This window comes from Cantharellus anzutake (assembly GCF_015039405.1).
Source record: "Cantharellus anzutake strain C23 chromosome Unknown EI90scaffold_79, whole genome shotgun sequence".
Classification (NCBI taxonomy): Eukaryota; Fungi; Basidiomycota; class Agaricomycetes; order Cantharellales; family Hydnaceae; genus Cantharellus; species Cantharellus anzutake.
The window spans coordinates 305,606-326,577 of record NW_024067029.1 but is presented as its reverse complement, the minus strand read 5'-3'; the positions used below and the strand labels follow the sequence as shown (position 1 = coordinate 326,577).

The 20,972-nt window shown below is 46.3% G+C and overlaps 3 protein-coding genes across 3 annotated transcripts; all 3 read right to left on the bottom strand.

The window, feature by feature from the left end:
* Positions 1 to 4,264: 4,264 nt before the first annotated feature.
* On the bottom strand, positions 4,265 to 6,182 carry EI90DRAFT_2938700 (uncharacterized protein; the record flags this gene model as incomplete). The annotated part of the gene is made up of 6 exons (XM_039055205.1): positions 4,265 to 4,614; positions 4,660 to 4,923; positions 4,986 to 5,180; positions 5,247 to 5,384; positions 5,549 to 5,652; positions 5,935 to 6,182. Coding segments are annotated over 6 exons (1,299 nt in total), but the record flags the coding sequence as incomplete, so codon positions are not given.
* Positions 6,183 to 6,275: 93 nt separating this feature from the next.
* Positions 6,276 to 7,593, bottom strand: EI90DRAFT_3131700 (uncharacterized protein; the record flags this gene model as incomplete). The annotated part of the gene is made up of 4 exons (XM_039064412.1): positions 6,276 to 6,346; positions 6,396 to 6,595; positions 6,650 to 7,022; positions 7,080 to 7,593. The coding sequence occupies 4 exons, from the start codon at positions 7,591 to 7,593 to the stop codon at positions 6,276 to 6,278; spliced, it is 1,158 nt and encodes a 385-aa protein (XP_038910622.1).
* Positions 7,594 to 14,822: 7,229 nt separating this feature from the next.
* EI90DRAFT_3020319 (uncharacterized protein) lies at positions 14,823 to 15,863 on the bottom strand (the record flags this gene model as incomplete). The annotated part of the gene is made up of 6 exons (XM_039057498.1): positions 14,823 to 14,888; positions 14,962 to 15,164; positions 15,241 to 15,320; positions 15,369 to 15,508; positions 15,575 to 15,669; positions 15,785 to 15,863. The coding sequence occupies 6 exons, from the start codon at positions 15,861 to 15,863 to the stop codon at positions 14,823 to 14,825; spliced, it is 663 nt and encodes a 220-aa protein (XP_038910621.1).
* Positions 15,864 to 20,972: the final 5,109 nt, after the last annotated feature.

Below are 20,972 nucleotides of genomic sequence, written 5' to 3'. Positions count from 1 at the left end.
CGCGATGTTGTTTATATAGGTGCAATGTACAATCCATTGGGCTAATGACAACAAAGGAAACAGTGAATGTGAAACTAGTGCCTCTCCTCCCCCTTTGTCCTTGTGTCGCATCTGCCATGACAACATGCGGCCCTCCAGCATACACTGTGAATACATGCACATCACCATCAACAATGTCAGTGTCTAAAATTAAGGATTCACTCTTGAGTTCTAGTTTGGACACTGATGACAACAGTGACAATAATAATATCCACGTCGAGCAGCAGCAGCAGCATGGTGAAGGGAACAGACAGGTGACTGAGGTAGCAAACTGTACAGCTAGTGTTAACACGGACTTACTCAGTTTTAAAGCCAAGTTTAGATGGGTGACTTTAGGTGAATTGGGGCTCCTGAGCCCCAAGTCGAGAAGGACCTAAAGTGGCAACTTTAGATCTAGTTTTGATGCACTTTTGTCACTTTAGGTTCACTTGAGAAATCTCACTTGAGATCCAGTTTAGGTGAATTTATTCAACCGTGAGCCTGTCAGGGCACACCCGCCTGACCCGGGTCCACCCGGACCCACCCGGCCACACCACACCCGCTCCCCGCTGTCCATCCCTCTCCCTCCTCCTTCCTCCCTCTCTTCCCCTTTCTTTTCCCTCTTCCTTCTCCTTTCTTTATTTCATTCTTCTCATCTTCCTCTTCCTGTTTATTTCCTTCTATCTACATGGACCACCTTCCTTTGTATCGATGTACTATTGACCCATCCGGCCCACACACCCCGGACGGCTTCCTGCTGTGCCCAGCATGCACGCATGCAGCAGACACTCTCAGGATCCCCCATGGGGACACCTGGATGCCTGTGGCTGTCTCCGAGGATGACGTGGCACTTGTCATGTGACTCAAGCCGCATGTACATAAATGTACCTGAAGTGGGAACCAAAGAAGTAACCTTCTTCTCACATTCTCCACTTCAGGTAAGTAGTATAGTTTTCCCCTTTAATAATAATAACACATTCTCCACTTCAGTCTGAGTGGCCAGGGACCATTGTCCCGGATTGGGCCTGCCAGTACGCATGCCCGCTCCACACCCCACGACGGCCTCAGTGCCGGACATTACCCCCAGGCCCTCTCGACCCCAGACGCATCCCTGACAGAGCCCCCCTAATTATTTGGCAGGATGCACTTCCAAATAAAGAAGGATTAGAAATACCTCTCGCTAGCTTTCCTTTCATCTCAAACAATCACGTCTATCATGCACTGCATCGTAGATGCTTACAGTGAAAACTGGTTTATCAGGGAAAAAGGTGATGAGAAAGTCCCTGAATTGCTCAAATTGGAAGGGTGTCCCTGATGCACGTGCCTCTGTTGCTGTCATGTTGAAAACTTCAAATTACCGAGTCAATGTTCGGAAAATCTCATAGGAGTAGTAGCATGAGGCATGGAAGAAAGGATAGGTAAAGTGAAATGGGGGGCAATGTTGTTCAGTCCGATAGCGGCTGGCTTGTGGAGGCAAACCATTCTTGTCACGAGATATCAATGGCGATGCAGCGCATGTGGCACAGGGTTATTCTCTGCCACATCACTGACACTTCTCATGCTTGGCAGGTGGCTTTCCTGCTGTCTATCGTGCCAATATAAACATGAACCAATGCCAGCGAACCTGGCTGCTTATTTAGCTCGACATGACCTTGGACGCGGGATGTGACTGGCAGGACTCCAGCCTCTATGACTTCGTAATATTATATTAGAGGATGTGACTGGCTCTGTAGATGCTTTTGGACCGTCATCTCTGGTGTCTGACCTGTCAATGTTAATTAGAACTAGGAAAGCTGTCTTGCCCTATGTATGCACTGCTGATACTGCTGATACTGCTGATACGCAATGCTGGGCATCAGCAGCGGAATCTCCCAGGGAATTTCAGCCCAACGGCTTCTCAGGCCAACTTACATGATGAACACATTCAACGTTTTGGTGATGGTATGTAAGTCAACCCATCATCAATACCAGTTGTGCAACTTGAAACTTTGTTATCTAATTGAGCTTTCCTTACCAGAGATGATGCTAGGCCCTCCAACAACGTTCACGGCTGCTTTGGGGGGAAGGTTCTTCCACAATGGCCCATAAAACGATCAGAAAATATGGAGAACATTCAGCAGAATCTCCCTAACTGAGTATGCTCCAAAGCCATTATCAGAATCGTGGAGCCTTTCATCAAAAATGGGCACCTTTGCAGCGCGTAATTGCTGCCAGCAGGATCCCCCAGACCTACATTCCTGAGGAGGGATGTATTGTTGATTGGGAACGGTGCATCCATGTATTTTTCTGGTTTGCCTTTGCTGAGCCATGTTGCTGATAGGCCACAGTACCCAAGCAGAAAAGTTGTTGCTCCGTCGCAGCTCAATGATCACGCTGGGAGATATCCTCAACATCACCCTCACCCATTTTGCTTTTGTATTTGGAACCCATTTGTGGTTAATGAGGAAGCGAAATGTATTTACCAATCGGATGGTGCATGCAGAGCAGCATCCTGGTATGCTGTCTGCCAGCTAGATCTGTGTGGGTTTCAAAGTAGGTACTCTTATCCGATGCCTGATATTTCAATCTCATAGTAGAGTGTTAGGTTTTATAGGCACCACTTCAATTCGCCCTTGTCATCGTGTGGGTCCTGTTGGTTTGTATTGTGCCAAATTTATTCATGTAGGTCTCTGTTGACAATCTATGTGGCTAGAACGCTATTGACCCTACAACCTCTACACACCCCAACCACATCGACCCAGTGGCTCGGAATCCTTTTCCCATCTTCCGGATTATATCCCATATTCACCATCACCTTCGCCATCACCTTCGATTGATGAGATTCTGCATCGCTGTTATGAGATGCTTCGGACTCATGCCATCTCATTTGAGGAAGGACAAAGGGCTTCACACTTGGCACATGCCCGGTCAGGTTCGATTGAGGGAGTGACAATGTGCCGCACATGCCATGAGATATTTACGCCAGCAAGCCTTGAGAGTCACTCGAACACATGCATGACTGCTGATAGTCCAGATACTTCGAATGGAAATGATACCAGTCTTGTTGACTAGCTGTTTGAAGTCAGTATGTCAACAAGGGCTGCAATTGCTCACACCGTCAACAGTGTGGTGGTTGATCCTTTTTCTTGGTTGTATTGTTATCGTGCTAGATAACTTTCCCATTCCTTCTTGTCGAAGATCATGTCAGTTGGCTCATATGTACATACACTGGCACGCATGCTGGGTAAATATATAGTCCACATTTGGGTCTGTCTTATCCTGAGCTTTTATATCCCTGCACTGATCAAATGATTCATTTATCTCTTATTTTGTGGTGTTCAAATTGAACAGGATGGTAACTACTCATGGTGCAATCTGACGTGGAAGGTAATGAACTACACGTGCATCCACCTGCAAATGTTCAGCATTTGTGCTGCAGATTTTGTATATATCACTATCAAGATAGTCTGATAGGAGGAATCAACACTCATGAAGTGAAATTGTAAGTGGGGATTGCAGCTGACAAATTGCCAGCATTTGCTGGCTCAGGGTTGTGTGGCATTGAGATAGCACCCTCAGCTATAGCAGTCACTTGCACTGAGGACATTGTATTAGGTTGTCGTTCTTGTCATATCCATCCCCGACCATCGACTTCCGGTCCCTCCGATCCCTCCATTCCAACTCCGCTCCTCCCTCACTAACCTCGGAGCCCCCGTATTCCGCAATCCTCTCGGCGCCCCTCGATGGTCACCACCCCCTCATTTCAATTTATTACCTATGCCTCCCTAAGTACGGAGCCCTGAAGACTTCCGGACAGCTCCGACGTCCGCTAGCGCACCCCTGCCTCTGTTGGGCAATACACTCGCCTGCCCTGCAGAGCCCACCTTCGGGCCTATCCCTCCTTTCCGTTTCTGGGTTATCGCCTGCCTTTCCGCTAACCCCGTGAACCGACTCGTCGGTAATATTCAGTCGGCTAATGGTTAAACCCCATTAGCTCCGCTCCGTTCGGCTCTGCCAATTGCGGAACCGTCTCCGCTGTAACCATATATATATCCCACTTGTACATAGGTTACGCCCCAGTAGAAAAATCAACTAGAGTTACCCCCTAGGTTCTAATTGCCAGTCAGTAAGTTAGGGCACAGACGTGTCACTAGGCACAGCGCTCTTGGCAGAAGTCGCTGAGGCCGAAGCCCTCCGTTACGGAGACATCTCCTCATCTCGAGTCTGGTCTCTGACAGTTCTTGCTGGCCTTGGAGCTTCTTCGAATCTACAAATATTGCTGGATAAAATCATTTTGTCCTGAAAAATCATGCTCACGTTTGCGACTCATACTCTTTACCAGCCGTTCTGAATCTCCTTGAACCCCATATGAAGGTCTAATGCCAAAAGCTACTTGAAGTGTTTGTTCTTGCTTGCGAGTTTGATTGAACATGTACCCAGACTGGATTCCTCCAACTAATGTCTGTGATGTCCCTGTCTGATTGATTTGATGGTGAAGTCCTTCGCTCACGTTGTCATTCCTGTCACCTGCCTCCCAAACTGTGTCTGGAATGAAGTTCTTAGCTTTGCATATGGCAGGAAAGACAAATTGTCGCCAGATTTTATCCTCCAACCAATCTGTACTGTCTTTAGTGGGTGCTCAATGGAGAAGCGACACACTACCTTTTGCTTTTTTCCCTCCTGCCTGAATTGCTTGGAATGCTTCACTGTAGTGTCTATCATGAGGAGACATCAGTGAGAGCATATGACGCTTAGTCAAAGCATCAAATTCCTTGACACCCCTTTGCCAATGGACTGCACAACCTCGAAAAATCCGGGAGAGATGGTCTAATGGGGAAAGGTCCTTAAGGAATCGATGTGGCTCATGAAGATCTCTTCGATTCTCCTGTATCCGGTGTGCACAGTAGTGAAGATACTGACCAATTCCTATGATGGCATTTAGGGATCAGGCAGTAAGATGCGATGTATAAAGGCAGTAATGACTTTACCTAGTGCTTGGCCTTCATGAAAATCAGCCATCCACATACAAATGCCAAGGGGCTCCTTGATTGAGGGAGAGTCCAAATGGCGCCATTTTAGGAACTGTCCAGTGTCCTCCTGAACTATTTCATCAATGAGGCAGAAGAGGAGGTAGTGGATGCTGGAAGTTTGACGATTCAGGAAAGCACGGCACACAATGACACCTATTTCACAGGTTAGCTGATACCCATCAAAAAAGAATTGAGAAGTCTACTTCGTCCGAAGTTCACGGTGCCATGCTGCAATTTCAAACTCATACCAATCCTTCACCCACTTGAATGCAATATCACTTTGGATATACATGCAATTGGCCAACAGATCACTCATATAGTGTGTCATACAGACGATAATGTGGTAGTGCTGCTGATCTTTGTCTGTTGGATCTGCCATGTGTCAGGGCCCGGCCTCGGACTCAGAGGCTCCCTGACCTCAACCCCCATCTGACCTGTCCTCACACTATGCGGGGCATGAGATGAGAAGAAGGGTAAAAGTCTCATCTCCCGCATGGTTGCTATATAAAGGAATGGGTCACATGCCCACAACTGTACAGCTCCTAGAGTTGTGTAGTGTGACCTGGAGGGAACATCCAGGTGGCAGTGCCCAGTAAGCGTGGGAACATTCTGGGCGAGCTGCTCGCTCAGAAAGTTCCCACGCTATCCCGTGCACGCGGATACACAACACAGAAAGGCAACAACAAGGCAACAATGAAGGAATGGAAGGAAGGGATTGGTTGGGAAGTCTGGGGCACCCTAGGGCAGGGTGCTGAACCCTGACACCATGGCTTCTTTGATATGGCGGACATACCGATTTTCAGGAGGGAAGTTTGCTTTCCTGGCACTGAAAATGGACAGCCCCTGGGCAGCGAAAAAATACACATTAGTATAACTAACCTGAGTATTAGGTCATGCCAGATATAACATACCCTCCCAGTCAGTTCCAAAGGGGAATTCTTTTTGTTTCTGTACCTTTATAAAAATCCGCAAGTGCTCATAGTTTCCCAAAGAAGGGTGGAGATCCATTAAAGTAGGGTGGGGAAGGTCTGGGAAGAATGACTTGAGTGCATATTGGACAGATGGGTAACAGGAAAATTGCCTGGGCATTGCATCTGCAAGATCTGCACCCATCCCCTTCACCAGGCTGGTGATTAGATCCCGCAATTGTGCAGGAACAGTGTGAGCAAGGGGGATCGGGTGTGTGTGAGAGCCCTGAAATGTGATTGCAACATAGGGACAATCATGAAGATTGTATGGTGTGTAAATTCACATTATACAGGTACATGTGATTTGCTTGAGCTTTCCACGACGATTATTTGGTAGATGATGGTCAACAGCTGAGTTGAATCAGATTATGTAAATACTGTAGAGACTTGTTAGACTCACTGCAATGGGTCTGGGTTGACGAGGAATTCTCAATGGTCAAGCACATAGCATCAGGTCCCCAGCCCTGGCTATTGCTCATACACTCGATTTCTTTGACAGTCTCTTCATCATCAAACCATAGGGCCTCAAAGTATTCAGCATTGACACCGACAATTACTTCTTCAAAATGACTTCGGTGCAGAGCAGAGAAGTGTTCGCACCTAGGGGATAATGAGACATCGCATCAAGTGTGAATCCTCTAAAAGATGCTCTACCTCACACAAAGGGACCCTCGGTGCAGAGGATCTTCATAATCCATCTCCAGAACCAATCGTCCACTGCAACGTGAGTTACAGTGATCCCATCCCCGCCGACTTTCAAGATTGTTGCATAGTTTCTCATTGAGCGCATCCCATTCAGTGTCAGTCATAATGGTTTCGAGATCCTGAGGTGAAGGACAGCCCATCTTTTGGAGTGCAGTATATTTCGCAAGAGTAGCTTGCTGTAAATGTTTTGCTGCTGAGGGATTTCCATAATGTAGATGATGTTCATCACAGGCCCGGGCGCTGACATCATCATGGCATGCTAAGCTATGAGGGATGGACTGTAGTTCCAAGTTACTGAATTCGCAAACTTTCATTCCTTGGCCTAGGTAAAGAAGGATCAGTGATGCGACATGTAATTTATGGGCATTAGGGCACCCACAAGTTAGATGTTGTTCCCTGCATCGAGGGTACACACCGCTCTGACCTTTCAATGCATAGCATTGAACATTTTCGTGCATGCCACAAGGGGACCCAAAGCCATATAGGAAGTTGTGCTGTGGTAAAACCGGGCTGGTGGGATCAACACGAAAAATATGGAGGATACGTTCGTTTGGTGAGTCCGTGGTTCTTGGATACTCAACAATCGCTTCAAGAGGCCAATCAATAAGATAGTTGGCATGGAGTTTCCGCGTGACTCTAGTTTCTGTATGGATAGCTGATAATTGATGACAAATATTGTTGGAGGGAAGGGGGGGACATGGCAGAGGTGGCAATGGCGATGTTGGGACATTGACTGGCCTAGGCATGGATGCTCTCTCCTCTGTATCAAGGATTTGAAAGAATTTTTCAGAGAGTTCAGTTGGGATTAAGAGGTCTCCATCATCGGCTACTTTAACATGAGGGAATTTCTCTAGGCATTCCTGAATGGGACGTGCAGAAACGAAGCTTTCCATACTATGTCATTCAGCATCATGGGGTCCTGAACTGGAAATCAAAAGCTTACGTTTCCTCAGTCACTTTAGTGTTGGTATGAATCTGTGGCTCCTCTGTCCAGATACTGGAAGACTCAGCACAACATTATATAGCAATTTGAGATGCAATCCATTGATTCATCGAAGCGCTGTGCTTCCTATGATGATAGTACAGCAATGGGATAGACCAAATTTCATGGTTTCACTTCGGCAGCTCCTGCAGCATGCAGGGGAACGGTGAGGTGGCTTGGTGGCTATACTGAAGCCAGCTGGTTTTGAAATCACATGTAAGCCGCTATCGGACTGAACAACTGAGGCCCCAGTGAAATGGGCATGTAGTGCCTTGATTTGCGAGATCTGACTTCTGAATATACTGTAACCTTCATAGGTTAATTGTTTTCAGATGGAAACAAGTTCGGTATCATGGTTGATGGGTTGTATACCTTTGGGAATTTAGGTTATTAGTAGGGGTTGTCAGTTCAAGTCCCAGTGTGGATGATATTTTTGTTGCACTTTCGACTTGTTTTGACTTGTTCTCTTTTCTCACTTTGGTGCTATTGGGCTCAGCGTGCTTACACCTTTTTTTTGAAAAGAATAACTTTGAATGGAAGAGGGCAAAAGAGTGGCTAAGTTGAAAAGTATAGCAAAAAAACACCACCCAAAGGGAGCCTTGAACCAACAACCCCTACCAACTACCTAAACAGGCCTATATACATAGCCCATCGGCCATAACACTGAACTTGTTTGCAGTTAAAAACAATTAATCTATGAAGGTTAAATACCGAAGTTAGATCTCGCAAATCAAGGCACTACGTGCCCATTTCACTTTACCTATCCTTTCTTCCATGCCTCATGCTACTACTCCTATGAGATTTTCCGAACATTGACTCGGTAATTTGAAGTTTTCAACATGACGGCAACAGAGGCACATGCATCAGGGACACCCTTCCAATTTGAGCAATTCAGGGACTTTCTCATCACCTTTTTCCCTGATAAACCGGTTTTCGCTGTAAGTGGACGTCATGATCCAATAGTCCACATGACGAATTTCGGTTCCGCACTTGCTTGTTGCGTGAAGGCAAGCCTGGCAAAGAACAGCTCATATCTCTGCAACCAGATGAGCTAGGGACTTGTGGTTTCTTTTAAAATGCATGTATTTTACTCCTACAGATTAATTAACCACCGATAATCCTAATTCTCGTTTTTTATAAATTCACATTTGTTACAATCCCCCCCATTTTTCTCAACAATGGCTGGATGGAAAGAGATGAAAATTAGGCAGTAGGTAGTTCTTGTAAATATCTTGAACCCATTTTTTTTTCTAATTGATAGGACTTTTTTCATTTCTTAATCAGGTTATGTGCCATTGCGTGGCTCACACAATCCCCCCACTTTCCTCAACAACTACTGAGTGAAATGGGATAAAAGTTGCGCAGTGAGTAGTTCTTCCATATGTATCAAACCCATTTTTTTTTCTAATTGATAAGATTTTTTCGTTTTTTAATAAGGGTGGGTGTTCACGTCAATGTAGCTTGACTGTCAGAGACCAGATTCGAGACGAAGGAATGTCTCCGTAATGGAGGGCTTCGGCCTCAGCGACTTCTGCCAAGAGCGCTGTGCCTAGTGACACGTCCGTGCCCTAACTTACTGACTGGCAATTAGAACCTAGGGAGGTAACTCTAGTTGATTTTTCTACTGGGGCGTAACCTATGTACAAGTGGGATATATATATGGTTACAGTGGAGACGGTTCCGCAATTGGCGGAGCCGAACGGAGCGGAGCTAACGGGGTTTAAACATTTAGCCGACTGAATATTACCGACGAGTCGGTTCATGGGGTTAGCGGAAAGGCAGGCGATAACCCAGAAACGGAAAGGAGGGATAGGCCCGAAGGTGGGCTCTGCAGGGCAGGCGAGTGTATTGCCCAGCGGAGGCGGGGGTGCGCTAGCGGACGTCGGAGCTGTCCGGAAGTCTTTGGGGCTCCGTACTTAGGGAGGCGTAGGTAATAAATTGAAATGAGGGGGTGGTGACCATCGAGGGGCGCCGAGAGGATTGCGGAATACGGGGGCTCCGAGGTTAGTGAGGGAGGAGCGGAGTTGGAACGGAGGGATCGGAGGGACCGGAAGTCGATGGCTGGGGATGGATATGACACTTGACACTGTCCCCCCTGATTTCCTCGACAATGGGAGGGTGCAGCGCAGTGAAAGTCAGACAGTAAGTTCTTCTGGTATTTATCTCAAACCCATTTTTTTTCTAATTGATAGGATTTTTCTTCATTTTTTAATTGGGTTCTGTCTTCATTGCGGGCTCACCTCAGGTTTGATGGCTTTTCCTCAACAATGGATGGTGGAATGGGATGAAAGTTAAAAAATGAAAAAAATTCTATTGATTAGAAAAAAAAATGGGTTTGAGATAAATACCAGAAGAACTTACTGTCTGACTTTCACTGTGCTGCACCCTCCCGTTGTCAAGGAAATCAGGGGGGATGGTGTCAAGCTACATTGAGCATGGTCTTGAACACCCACCCTAATTAAAAAATGAAAAAATCTTATTAGGGTGATTCACGAAGGCAAAAGTAGGACAAAACTGACGCAAAACTTGCACACAACTCCATCACATGCTGATGCAGTTGTGCCTCAGCTGTCCAGACAGTTTTAGATTAGTTTCAGGGCAGTTATGGGGTGTTCACGAAAGTAATGCAAATATTACCCAAATCTCTAAGTCTGTCCACCTTGCCTAAGATGAGCCACTTATGTAAGAACTGTACAGTTGATGCCAACCATATCCCCTCGTCAACAGGCTATTGCTGCAACACTGACACATGTCCGTACCCTCCAAAATTCCTACTACCATCGCTGCTGTCGCTTAGTTCTGTCTCAAACCTATGCCGACATTTCGGATGGCTCAGAGTCCAGCAGCTCTTGCGCGTCAACCACATCCTCAACTAGTTCTACTACCAGTACCACCTCTACCTCTGATAGCGATGGCAACCTTAATTCCACACTTGCACCTGACATCACACCCACAGAATCAGACTCATTTGATGCCATATTTGGCCGTATCCACCACATTCACTCCACTGCTATGCGACAGGTCCGTAAATTCTTGACCCTATTGCTCACCACACGTGTTCTCCATCCCAATGAGGTCACAAAATGCAGTCAACTAGGCCTTATCCTTGAGTGCTTCAGATTCAATGATCCCACCCACTTCCGTTACAACCTCTGAGTATCCCCACGCACATTCAACATGCTACTTTCACTGATTGAAAATAATCCTATTTTTCACCCTGAAATGAATGCATCCTCACTCCCCATCCCACACCAGCTAGCCATCACGCTTTACCGCTTTGGCCATTTTGGGAATGCTGCATCAGTCAGGAAAATTGCGCAGTGGGCAGGCTGCAGTGAGGGTGCTGTTGTCAAAGCAACTCGCTGTGTCATACGGGCTTTTATCCCACTGCATAACCAAGCCATCTGATGGCCCACTGCTCTGGAGAAGCATGAGGCATCAAATTGGGTGGAAAATGTATCATGTTGTGCTTGGCGATCTGGATACTGTATGGTGGATGGGACACTGATTCCGCTTGCATCAAAACCTGGTCATTATGGCGAGCAATTTTTTGATCGCAAATCCAACTACTCCCTTAGTCTTACAGTATGACACATCCTGATATGTGTTTGTTTTACTAATTATAATTTGGTAGCTTATCACACTTCCCAATCTCCGGATTGTTGATTATGTTCTGGGCCCTCCTGGTAGTATGCATGATTGTCAGGGTTCAGCACCCTGCCTTAGGGTGCCCTGGACTCCCCACCTACTTTACCCCCTTTATTCTTTGACTGTTGCCTTGTTGTTGCCTTTGTGTGTTGTGTACATGCGCGCACGGGATAGCGTGGGAACTTTCTGAGCGAGCAGCTCGCCCAGAACGTTCCCACGCTTACTGGGCACTGCCACCTGGATGTTCCCTCCAGGTCACACTACACAACTCTAGGAGCTGTATAGTTGTGGGCATGTGACCCATTCCTTTATATAGCAACCATGCGGGGAGATGAGACCTTTACCCTTCTTCTCATCTCATGCCCTGCATAGGCAAGTGTATATACTCTCTCCCTTTTACTATACATCTCATGCCCTGCATAGTGTGAGGACAGGTTAGATGGGGGTTGAGGTCAGGGAGCCTCCGAGTCCGAGGCCGGGCCCTGACAATGATGCAACAGCTTTCCGTGAGTCACGCATTGCCAAAGAACATGATCAGCTCTTCCATAATGGTGAGTGGGTGTGGGCTGACACTGCCTATGGCCTCACACCATGGTGTATTGTACCATACAAGGCTCCGCTGTCTCTGACCCCAGAGAACTGTCAATTCAACTACTACCTCTTGCATGTACATGAATTTTCAATTTCCTTGACTGTTATTTGCTCATGATTACACTAGGTCCGCATCCGGTCTGAACATGCTGTTGGTTTCCTGAAAGGCCGGTTTCAGTCACTCAAAGGACTTCGGCAACAGATTAACTGTGAGAATGATCTTATGTTGGCATTAGCATGGATTCGGGCTTGTTTGATAATTCATTCTATAGCTGCTCAATTTGAAATTACGGAGGCTGAAGATGATTTCTGGGACTGGATCCATCTTGGCTTGGACGGACAGGAGGAGGGACTAGATGAGGAGGTGGATGGCTTTGTATGGACTCATCAGGAGCAGCGTGTTGTGGGTGAAACAGAGGGGCAACAGAAAAGGCAGCTAATTCAGGAAGCCCTATTTGATGCATTGTACTAAAATCATATTAAATTGTAATGCTTGGAGTCTCAGAGACTAGTGCCAAAGTTTCCACTTGTGCCAGTCATGTCAGTTGGTCCCAGGAAAGTTGGTGTGAAAAGCATATCATGGGAAGTGTCATATCCGTGCATACCCGACCCCGACCTGACTTCCGGACACCACCCTCTTCACCTCCGGAGTCATAACCTACCGCTGCCTTTCCGATACTCACCTTCGGTCTTGGCAACACACCCCTCCTCTTACCTCTCCGACCCCTTCTCCGTCCGTTCCGATACTCATCTCGGACCGAACATCGCCTTACTCGCCACCCTTCCTACAACTCCGCTTCCCCCTCACCACACCTCCACCCTCCCGTCATCCCCTACGCTTTCTCCGTCCGTTCCGATATCCACCTTCGGACCTGACTACTCTTCCTTACCTGTCCCCTCTCTCCTTCCTCCGTCACTCCTCCGCCACCCTTCCGCCAAGTTACGACCATCCACCGCTGTTCCGTACTTCACACTCAGACACCGTTCGTACCTTACTCCGAGCCTCCGTCATAGTCCATACCTCGGACTTTGACTCCACCTCGGTCTTAGTCCATTGCATTGGTGACCTCATACTACGTGAACACCATTGCCAATATTCCTCGGACTTCCAACCCCGCCTCCGTAACCTCCGTAAGCTCCGCAACCCCCGAGCTTCGCGGACCGCCTCCGGCACTCTCGCCGTTTGTAATGTATTTCTCACAATTCCCCCTCATCCCTATTTGGACTACTGCTTCTTTCTATTCTAGCCAGTTAGTCATCACCCCCACTTCCCCTCATCCTCCTGCTCCTCTGGGCCTCGCCCACTCTACCTCCTTTCGGTTGTATCACAGGTCTTGCCCTATGACCTTCGGTACCGCTCCGCTCCCTCTAACCCTTTGTTCCCGTTCGGACGTCTTCGTTCCGATTCGGTCACCCTTTGTTCTCCTTGTGCTTTTGCCCCTTCCTTATATATATATCGGCGCTTGTACATACTCGTCTGGTTTCAGTCCGAAATCGACCTGAAATGCCCCCAAGAGACTTCCTGCTCACCTACTGTGAAATTAAGGACCAAATGGACAAACAGCAATGGCACAGCGCTCCGCTTGAGTCGCTGAGGCCAAGGTCCCTCCACGCTAAGTCTCCGATTCCACTCCGGAGTCGTCCGTTTCCGCCCATCTCTAACAGGAAGTGCGGGAGGCCAACTGCATTTCCAATTCCAATTTCTTAACTTCCAGGTTTAGCATCTCTTGTTGGTGCTTCTGTGTTGCACGCAGTGTCTTCCGCTGCTCCTGGACCAACAACCGCTCATGTAATTGCTCTGACTCCCAGCATGTTTGTTCAAACTCGAGACGACTTTGCTCATGAAACTCAGATAGTGTCATATCCATACAATCCCGACCTCTGCTCCGGGCTCCTGGAACTCCGAACTCCGACTTCTGGAGCCCTACTTCCCTTCCATCACTTTCTCCTTGCTGACTCCCAAGAGGTTATCCCACCTCCGGCTCAGACACCACCTTCGGTCCGACTCCGGAACATTCCGGGTCCGACCCCAACCTCGACACCTTCCAGACGAGTACGCAAAACCTATGCTCCCGACTCTGGACCTCCACTCCAGCATCCCGTTCACATCTCGTCTCCGGAACCTCCGGTCTTAGCTCCGACCTCGGACTTTGACCCCACCTCCGCTTATACCCATTGTATTGGTTAGCTCATTCCATTTAATTACCTTTGCCAATATTCCGGAGTTTAACCTCCGAGTTCGGACTTTCCGGACTTACTCCGGACCTTGCAACTATTGCATTGTCCATTTCAATTCCGCTATTCTCCCTCATTCCTATTTGGGCTGCTGCTTCCTTCTATTCAGTCAGCTAGCCATTCCCGACTCCCATCCTCCTTCCTTCCTTCTTGGGCCTTGGCCCTTCATTCCTCCTTTGGGAAACACCATTGAGTCAAACACTTGACCCTCGGTGTTGTTCCTCTTTCCATCTCCCTTTGTCTCCTTTCGTCCTACCCTTGTTCCTTTTGATTCCGGACCCCTCCTTATATACAATGTACCTAGTAACTTGTAACCTCAGTCCGAAATTGACATGAATTCCCCCAAGAGACTTTCCCTCTGCTAGATCCGAAATTAGGGACCCCCAGGACAACCAGCAATGGCACAGCGCTCCACCTGAGTTGCTGAGGCCAAGGTCCTTCCATGCTAAGTCTCCAATTCCACTCCGGAGTTGTCCGAATCCGCACGTTCTGACAGATAGGGCATCACGCTTTCCTTTTCGGGTGGGTTGAATAAGCGCTGATTTACTGAGAGGAGTTGATACTGAGGGCAAAGGTGTGTGAAACCTAGCAGCCCGAGTGGGTTGAGTCAGTGTACTCAATGTAGGAGTAGAGGCCTCTGATGGCGCATATTTAGTCTCATCCAAATCAGAGAACAGCACAAGGGGTGAGGATGGTGGTGGTGATGATCCAATTGGAGATGTGGAGGCAGCACTGGTGTCAGGAGGCAGGTCCTCATATGACACATGAATAAACAACAAATATAATGGTCACCAAATACACATACCAGAAGTTGAGAGTTGTCCTCAGAATTGCCCTCCACTACTGCTCCACCTTTTTCAGACAAGGAATTGAGGATGCCATCTAAATGGGTTGCAAGTTCCTGACCATCTGCAGTAGAGTTGCTGGTAGTCAGCACATTATACTTCGGTAATTCACACCAGATTGGGTTCAGATCATGCCACCAAGGGAAATCCTCCAGAATGGCATCTTTATACAGCATAAGATGCAAGCACAGACCATTTCCGAAAGGATGACTCACCAATTTGGTTAGCAATTTACGAACCAATAGTGATCTCAATTTTGTCCAGACCAATCCTGGTTTGACTGAGAGTTTTGGCATGCTTTTTATACTCCTTGTGAAGACTAAAAGCGGGTGGGAACAGGGATTTAATGAGGCACAGTTAGACATACTTGTCGATGCAGGAATTAACTGCTTGTGTATACTTGGCCTTGTTTGCAAGAAAAAAAGGACGCTCTGGTTCATCCTCCACATCCCAGATTGCAACAGCAACCTGCTCATGGTAGAACTTCTTAGTGTGGTGATTGGATACCTTATGATGACAGTGGCTTGTCAGTGCTCAGTTGTATGCAGAGGCCGAAGAATAGATTTTACATACCTTTGGCCTATCTTCAGACACAGCCAACTTGGTAGAATCCCCAAACAGTTTCAAGTGGATGTTAGTGTTCTCAACAATAAAAGCAACTAGACGGTCTGTCCAGTGTGAATTGCCGAGCCAAAGCACATGTTGGGAAGATTCATTCTCGGTTTTTGGGAGTGCTGGTAATGGCTCAGTGGTGGCTGGTGGCTCAGGTTCTAGCCCAGGAACTTTTTTTGCACTTGGAACGGGGTGGATTTGCTGAGGAGTCAGCGATGTTGGATTTTTGCTTCGTAGTCCACCCAGCCATGGAGGGGCAAGTCCGAAACTGTGCAGTTCTCACATGATTTCGGATCCGCAGTAGATGGAGCTAAGGAAATTCTAAAGACCGAGTTATGGATGAGTTTTGCCTGAGTTGGGCCACCCAAGGTCCAACTCAAAACTCGACACAACTTGCTGTTTTGTTGTATATATGCCAAGACTTTTTTTAGTTATGTACAAGTTGAGAAGTCCTAGTTATGACTCAGTTGTGCCTAGTTGTGTCTTCATGAATCACCCTATTGATTAGAAAAAAAAATGGGTTTGATGCATATGGAAGAACTACTCACTGCACGACTTTTATCCTGTTTCACTCAGTAGTTGTTGAGGAAAGTGGGGGGGACTGTGTGAGCCACCGCAATGGCACATAACCTGATTAAGAAATGAAAAAAGTCCTATCAATTAGAAAAAAAATGGGTTTGAGATATTTACAAGAACTACCTACTGCCTAATTTTCATCTCTTTCCATCCAGCCGTTGTTGAGAAAAATGGGGGGGATTGTAACAAATATGAATTTATAAAAAACGAGAATTAGGATTATCAGTGGTTAATTAATCTGTAGGAGTAAAATACATGCATTTTAAAAGAAACCACAAGTCCCTAGCTCATCTGGTTGCAGAGATATGAGCTGTTCTTTGCTGGGCTTGCCTTCGTGCAATGAGCGAGTGCGGAACCAAAATTCGTCATGTGGACTATTGAATAGAAAATGGCAGTAACACAGGCTGAGAATGGTCCTAGCTCAGAACTATTGCTAACGTGCTCACTTATTTCACGCCAACATCCAACCCCTTGAGTTTTCTGCCCTTAACTCAGTACCTTTTCAACTGGAACAAGGTGCACAGCAAAGGATCAGGGGTACCCCTCCCTAGAACCAGGAAAACCCACAAACCATATGTTAGATTTCTTGGGATTCAAGCGTATGCTGAGGCCAACTTACATTGTTGGTGTTAAGTCTTGTGGCGCTAAGATTTACTTCATAGTGCCTGGAGTGCTGGAAGTCACATGTCAAACCAAAAACCAAATTTTTTGTTGCCATCCCTTTCACATAGGAAGAAAACCTACAAATGGGGGTGGGCAACTTAGGTTGGTTCCGCATTCTGCTTATGTAATCAAAATCCACTCTAACATGGCAGCCATGCTGATTTCATCATAACTTGTATTTTCACTCTGTGAAATGGTCATCTAATGGGAATGTACATGGATTATTATATACAGGGAGTATGAACAGCAAGATCGGTGGCTTATTAGATGTGAATGTAAGTGATCGGGTTATGGTATTTTCAGCTTTGTGGTTGATGCTTGCGATTTTGCATGTTGTGAATTATAGTGTTTTAATATATCTTTGAGTAAGACTCACCTCTTCGCAACATGCATCCCCCTAACAGTTGTTCGATTTGGAATGCCAGTGTTGTCTGTCACCATCCAACAGTGCTTGTTAATCTGCTCAATCAGAGCACCGCCGTTCATCTTCGCAATCTCCACACAATCTAGGTCAAGGGGAGTCTCCTCTATCCTCTTATTTTTAGCCTCCTTCTTTTGCGCAATCCAGCTAAACTTGGCGAGTCTTAGCAGCCTTTTGTCAGGGGACAACTCCTGGGTCCCCATGACCCTCCCCTATGGTCCACAGCCCTGTGGTGTAACCAGCCCTATCCAGGGCACAACCTGCTGTGGGTAAGAAGATGAGAAGGAAGCTAACTTCTCATCTTCCCACAGTGGCCCCAATATCAGCAAAACTTCTGGGGATACCCGGAAGTCACATGAAGGGGTAGGAACCGGGCTCAGAGCATGCAGCGCACGGAGTGTGCGCGCCTGTGGGAAGCACAGTGGGTGGAAGCGGGTCCGGATGCGGGTCCGGGTCCGGGCTAGTCAGGGTGTGTGCCCTGACACCTTTGCATCCTCTGCACGATTCAACCATGCCCATCCCTCCAATTCAAGGTGCAATGTGTCTTGCCTTCGAGCCTGTGCATGGATGTATACATGATGGGCCTCTGTGAAATGCATCTTGATGAAGGCCTCCATGTTATTGCAGCTGTACATCATCAATGTATTAATTTTAATGAGAGATTAGACCAATATAACTTAAACAGAAGCCCCAATCCAGTATAGATGCTAAGAATGAGCCAATTGTGGCTAGAGATCAAGCTAAGACTGTTTCAAGTTTGCATGGTTTATTGTTTACATCGACGCTGCCATGACCAATTACAAACAATACATGACAAAAATCCCCATTTTGTTTTTCTCTTTACAGAATCATCCTGGAGATGCAAAAACTGGGGAGATGATTGATATTGTATATCTCCTCAAATCGTTCAGAGGAATTTGCGCATAGCATTCTACATACCGAGAAAATGGCAAACAAGGCACATTTTCTCAACCACAACAGAGCCATTTCTCATTTTCTCGAAAATTCCTCTGAACAATTTTTAGTACACATCGTTCTGAGTAACTGTTAATAATGAACTTTTATGCCATATGTGATGTGTAGTGAGAAAAAGTGTGAAGGATTTTTGGGCTACCCGACATCCTTGCCACTTACATAAGCTGGTGCTTGGAACTAACCTGGGTTGCCCACCCCCACTACAAAACCCCCTTGAGATGAGCACAAAAGGAAATATACATGTGATCAAGGCTGAACAAAAAATGATTAGAAACCAGCCAACAACCATTGCCTACATGTGATGTTACTAGAAAGGTTGCTTCACAACCATGACCTTGCTTGCACATCATTGCTGACCACGAGGCCAGTTATTAGAGTTGGCTTTAGTCATTTAATTCCTTGACACTCCATCCATCAAGCACTCACTCAGTTGACATTTTCTTTGTAGTTAATGAGCACTATGAGTTGAATTGAGGATGGTCTGAAATGATAAAAAATATAAAGGGTTGGCAGAGGGGGAATGCACCGTCTCTGAAAGGTTTGCTTACTATTTTGGGGATGGTAATGTTCCGTTCCCCTGTTCACCTCAGGCCTCAGTAGGTCCATCTAAACATAAGCTTTGATGGGCTGTATATTCAATGGAGTAGAGGTAAAAGGCTACTGGGCCTTTACAACTACTCTGAGGTATATATATGTAAATTACATATCTCAGCACAAATAAATAGAGAAGTAACAGCATCGCTATAATGGGAATTATAGCGATGCAACATAGTATAAATATCACTATAATCAGGATTATAGTGAAGTAAGGTTAATCCCTTACATCCTCCTCCCTTGCGATATTGAATCACAGACAGGGTACAAGCATATGAAAGGGAAAACAAGCATATTAAAGAAATACAATGCTCTACATACTGTCAGGGACAGCTCCGAAAGCGGTGAGGTCCTGGCATGAGGGACTCAATGGGACAGGTGTCAGCTATGCGTAGCGGCGGTCCTGTCGTGGGGTGAGTGTCCCCGACCACTTAGTCTGAAGTGGGAAGTTGTGTTATCATTAAAGGGGAGAAGCTACAGTACTTACCTGAAGTGGGAAGTTGAGAAGAAGGCTGCTTCTTCTGTTCCCACCCCAGGCACTATTATATACATGCGGTTGGGGTCATGTGGGGGGAGCCATGTCATCTCTGCATGAGATCCTGGAGGTGTGCCACTCTGTGGGTGGGAATGCACACAGCGGTGTAGGAGAAATAATGGTCACACTATGGAAATCCATTATGGAAATATGCCAGATAAATCACAAAACCCCATACAACAAGTAGATATGAGAAAATAGAAGAACCTGAATTTTAACAAATTCTTACGAATTATTATGACTACATACGATAAATTGGAAGAAAGGAAATTAGCAAAAATACTTCAAGCTTAGCATCAACAAGACAGAATTCTCGGGGGAATTTATAGCAAATATTAAACAAAGAATTAGGGCAATCGACCAAGATTTGACTATAAAAACAACCAGAGAACCTCCACGGAAACTACTTTCCCACGCCCGCACATGTAGCTGAGGATGGAAGTACCATGGAACAAGGATTCCTTAGGAACTAATGCAAAATTCAAAGTCGTGTTTATAATAGGAAATGTAGATGTCTCACAAACGGACCCAATGAAAGTAATTACAGGGAAAACTACCCATAAACGATGGAGATATGACCAAACTCTCGGAAAACGAGGACAACGTTTAAAAGGCAAGCACGAAGAACAAGCAGTAACGACCGAGACGAGCTTGATAGCCCATTAGAAAGAAAGGGATCTAATCTTAATCCACCCAAATTTTCATAATAAAAGGATCACGCATCAATGAAATATCCAATAATGGGAAGAGCGACATCAAAAGTCTGGGCTCAGGGAAAAGACGACGTTTACGTAGGATCCATATTTAAAACACACAACGAAATTCACACGGAAATTATGATAAATAGGAAACTATAGTTATGCAAATTTTCAGCTCAAACGGTCCAGCCGTTGTGAAGTTATACCAATGATGGGAATATAGAAATCTGCATCATGTTTAAAGAAACGTGAGGGTGGCGATGCGAAGGGAACTGGCTGTTGGAACCGAGATCTGCACTTCGGCAGATCGCAAAGACCAATTTCCGTCCAAATAAGGAAGACTCCGGTCAAAACAAAGCACAGAAAGTACAAAACAACCTTAGATCATGAGGGAAAAATCTGAAATAAATCACGGAAGCCCGTATAAAGGATACAAACACCCGAGCAAACCATAAATCCCAAACAATTAAACAGAAATGGCACCTGCATACGAACGACTATGGGAACGATGCACGTGATTACCGAATGTGTGCATGAACTTTTGCCAACTCGACGAATACCAAGAAATAGAATACAACTTTAGTACCATCAGAAAGGTGGGAATATGTCAGAGACCAGGTCGAGACGAAGGAGTGTCTCCATGGCAGAGGGCTTCGGCCTCAGCGACTTGTGCCAGGAGTGCTGTGCCAAGTAACACGTCCGTGCCCTAACTTACTAAACTGGCAACCAGAACTGAAGGGGGTAAACTCTAGTCGATTTTATTACTGAGGTGTAACCTATGTACAAGTTGAGTATATATATAGTTACAACGAGAGCGGGCCCGCAAATGGCGGAGCCGAGTGGAGTGGAGCTAACGGGGTTAGACATTAGCCGATTGAATATTACTGACAAGTCAGG